This window comes from Apaloderma vittatum, unplaced genomic scaffold (assembly GCF_000703405.1).
Source record: "Apaloderma vittatum isolate BGI_N311 unplaced genomic scaffold, ASM70340v1 scaffold36047, whole genome shotgun sequence".
NCBI lineage: Eukaryota > Metazoa > Chordata > Aves > Trogoniformes > Trogonidae > Apaloderma > Apaloderma vittatum.
In genome coordinates this window covers 1-3,828 of record NW_009726214.1, presented here as the reverse complement: position 1 = coordinate 3,828, position 3,828 = coordinate 1, and the positions used below count along the sequence as shown (strand labels likewise).

The 3,828-nt window shown below is 53.1% G+C and overlaps 1 protein-coding gene across 1 annotated transcript; it reads right to left on the bottom strand.

The window, feature by feature from the left end:
- Positions 1–2,743: 2,743 nt before the first annotated feature.
- Positions 2,744–3,822, bottom strand: LOC104276776 (visual system homeobox 1-like; the record flags this gene model as incomplete). The annotated part of the gene is made up of 2 exons (XM_009873207.1): positions 2,744–3,009; positions 3,645–3,822. Coding segments are annotated over 2 exons (444 nt in total), but the record flags the coding sequence as incomplete, so codon positions are not given.
- Positions 3,823–3,828: the final 6 nt, after the last annotated feature.

Below are 3,828 nucleotides of genomic sequence, written 5' to 3'. Positions count from 1 at the left end.
CCCCCTGCCGCTGCTACAACCACAGTGACATATGGAGGGTAGCGAGCACTTCCCTGCCAGACTTAGCTCAGGCGGCTAAGAGGCAAGTGACTGTCTCTGCTCTGAGAGTTGCCCCACCAGACCCTGCCACCAGCTCCCGCTGGTGACTAGGAGCTGAACCTTGGGCAGTCACTGTCATCCACCAGCACCATCCGCTTGGCCTCCCCCGGGCTCTTGCCCTGTAAGCAGAGTAGCAGGAATTCATCTGAGCCCCAGCTCATCTGGCTGCACCCCGCACACGAAAAGTGCCTCAGACCAACAGCCCTCGACTCCCTGTTCACAGTGTGAGGTGTTTGCTGGGAGCCCACCAGGCCCTACTGGGAGAGCTGTCCACACCCTGCGCGGGGCCGGGGCTGTGGTATTTTCCCTTTTCACCATCAGGGTGGTGACGTTTCTTGCTCTCGCAGTGCTGCACCCAGCACCAGGCAAAGAGCCAAGGCCATCTGCATGTGGGCAGGGCAAAAAAAAAAATTAAATAAACGATTGCAGGCATCCAGTGCCAGCATGGCACGGCCCAAATAAAAGGTTTGCAGATGCTGCTCAGGCAGGATTAGGCCTCCAATGTGCTAAGTCTCGGCTCTCGGTGAGCCTAATTGCTGCTGCAATAAGCCGTGGCTGGTCCTTCCCTGAACTGTGCTCCCCACAGCCCCCCTCCATCGTCAAACATTTTTTTTTTTTGCTGCAAATCTTGTATTTGCCCTGCATATGTTCCCTCCCCTCCCAAAGGGGCCTGGATGAGCAGAGGAAGGGAAAGGCAGGAAATCTGCAGATGCCACTTTTATTGCTCTGCTCTTCCCAGCCGGTGTCCCACCGCCGTCCCCCTGCCCGGCACAGCCTGTGGCTGTGTGCAAGGAACAGAGGCGGGGACAGGTGACAGCATCATTACATGACCGCACGCTCCCTGAGCTGTATTAGGAAACCTTCCAAATTGGAATTACTCAGATTTTAATAAAACCTTTTTGATAATTTTCCGTTATGTTTTGGCCAGTGGATGAAACTGGAGGTGTTCCAGGAGAGCTGTCGCGGTGTGTGAGCGGGCCAGTTCAGCCCAGCCGTGGGATGAGGAACCATCGCAGCCGGGAGCCAGGCAGTCGGACGGCCACGATGCACTCATGCTGTCCTGGGGGTGCTTGTGTGGTCAGGACCACATGACCGCTCTGTGTGTGCCTCCTCAAGAGGCAGAGGTGCCCCCAACGGTACCTCCCACCACACATTTACCTCGCCCAAGCAAGCAGCTGCTTCTTGTCTTTAACCACAAGGGACGTGGGGACTCCGGGCCCAACTCCGCACTTTTTGGAGCAGGAGGAGGAGGAGAGCACTGCGCAGAGCTGGAGAGGCAGAACACCTTTCCTGCCATCCAGGCAGCAGGCAGTTCGGTGAAGAACCTCACACCTGAGCTTCATCAAGGAGAATTTTCAACAGCTTTTGCGAGAAGGGATCAACTTTCTCCCAGTGACTTCCCTCAGGAACTGGATGAGTGCTCCAGTTCAGAACATCTAACTCATCAGCCGTGGTTTGGCTCTTTGACTGGCAAAAATCAATCACCCTGTGGCATGTGTAGGGCCTCTCAGTTGTGGGGAGATACACGAGGGTTTCACTTTGTCCCCCTTGGAATGACGATGCTTGTCCAGCAGAGCTCTTCACCCCAGTTTAGGCACGAGTCTGCAGAAGATCTGCTCAAGGCTAGTAGCTACCACAAGATGTGCCAAAGGAAAGTACAAACTGACAACACAGAGCACAAAAACCAAAGATACACCACAATTTTATTTATGGATGTGTAATAAATAAATGGTGGACAAAACAGGAAGAGCCACATTCAAAAATCCAGGTCACTAAAGTGCTTTTAGACATAAATATAGGACAACCAAGAAACAGCTCTGACATTAACACTTTTTACAGACAATTACAAAATATCTTCTTATGTCAATTCACAAAATTGTTTAATTGCTCCAGGGTACTATGGCTTGCTTTTCAAAAAGGTCTATTATGCATAGTGTTGAAGACAACATTCAAGAGTGTACAAAATCATTGCATAAAGAAAAAATGTCTTTACCCCCTTCTCCCAAGTATGAGTTAAGGAAGCTACACAGTGTAAATCCAGTGATAAGGCTGCATTGGCAGGCGAGATCCTCAGGAGGTATAAACCAGTGTGTCTGTCAGGCTATACCAGCTTGAGGATGAACCCTACCATGTTTAAAAAACCCTGTTGCTCCTCGAGGTGGAAGAATTGTGTGTTCAACGCGGAGGAACTTGCCACACGGGCACCATGCAGGGGTGGAAGCACTCGGAGAAGTTGTCTGTAAACTCCCGCACCATCTTTTGCACCCAGGTGTTTGAGAGAGGGGTGACTCCCACTGCATTACTGCTCTTTGTGCTCCTGGCTGGCCAGGGAAGCGCTCGCAGCCCAGAGGGGAAGGGAGGCTCTTCCCCAGCAGTGGCCCACACTGACCACAACGAGGTCTTGTTTTCACACTGATCTTGGCCCTGCTGAGACACATCTCACACCTTCTACTCTGGCCCTGCTGAGAAGCGACCAGCTTGAAAGTGAGGGGGATAAGGGGATTGTGTGTGCTCAGTTTGAAAATGCCCTGAATTCAGATAAAAGTTCAGTTATTTAAAAAAAAAAATATTTATATCAATAAATCAATAAATATTATCTCGCCAGGAAGCTGGCAGGTCTGGCCTCCTCCAGGGCAACCCAAGCTCAGTGGTCCTTGTCCTTCTGCTCTGTGGGGGGGTCCCCGTTGATGCACTGCCTCAGTACACCCCTCTTCTCGTGCTTGGCTGTCCTGGAGAGGTCAATGGCTGTGTCCTCCGAATCTTTCGCCGGGCCAAGCTTGTCAGAGCCCCTCTGGGAACTGGCCTGCTTCCCTTTGAGTTGTTCCTCCTCCTGCTCCGCTCGCCAGCCATCTGCCAGCTTCTCTTGACTCTCTGCCTTTCTGCTCACCTCCATAGACTTTTTGTGCATGCCTTGCAGAGGGGAGAAAGAGCAAAGCCAAGGGCTCCTGTTGCTTATTTCTGCCCAGGATCGCTCAGCATCACCTTCTGCCCTCCTGCTGCTGCTTTCACTTCTCACTTTCACCCCGAGGAAAACTCATGCTAGCTGCCAGCCTTTCCTGACCCGGATCCCTGCCAAGTGCTCTCTGCAGCCCGAGAGGATGGCTTGCAGCAGAATCACTCTGTACCTCCCCTGCAGCAGGGAACGCTTAAAGGGAGAGGGGTACTGCGACAGCCCATCCCAGCCTGGATTTCAAATGCCACCTCTGTGTAGGACCGTGTATGAGCAGAGGGTAGCTTTGCGGTAGCATTATCTTCAGTTTTGGCAGGGAGGGCAATGACTTTCTAGGCACCCTGCAGCTCCCATGCTGGCCGCTAGCACTAGAAAATGATACCTAACCATGACGCGGCAGTGAAAGGTTTTCCCTTTCCCAGCTGTTCTTTGCGAGGAGGGAGCGGAAAAGCTGGGACGTTTGGCAGCCCGCATACAGCTTAGGCAGCTGAGGCCCCAATTGTTTTGGGAAAAGGTGAGGGCAGCCGTACAAAACGGAAGGGCTGTTCACCCCACAGCTGTCCCCGACACCTCCCAGCCTCGAACTCCCACTTACCCAGCAGCCATGGGGCGCAGGATCCCACCAGCCCGCTCTTGGCGGAGTTGATGATGGACTCGGGCAGAGGGATGGAGTGCCTCACCATGGCCCCGTAGAGGCCATACTCAGCCATCACGCTGCTCCGGCCCCAGCACTTTTCCCGCTTCCGCCCCTTGGCTCTTCGGTTCTGAAACCAAACCTT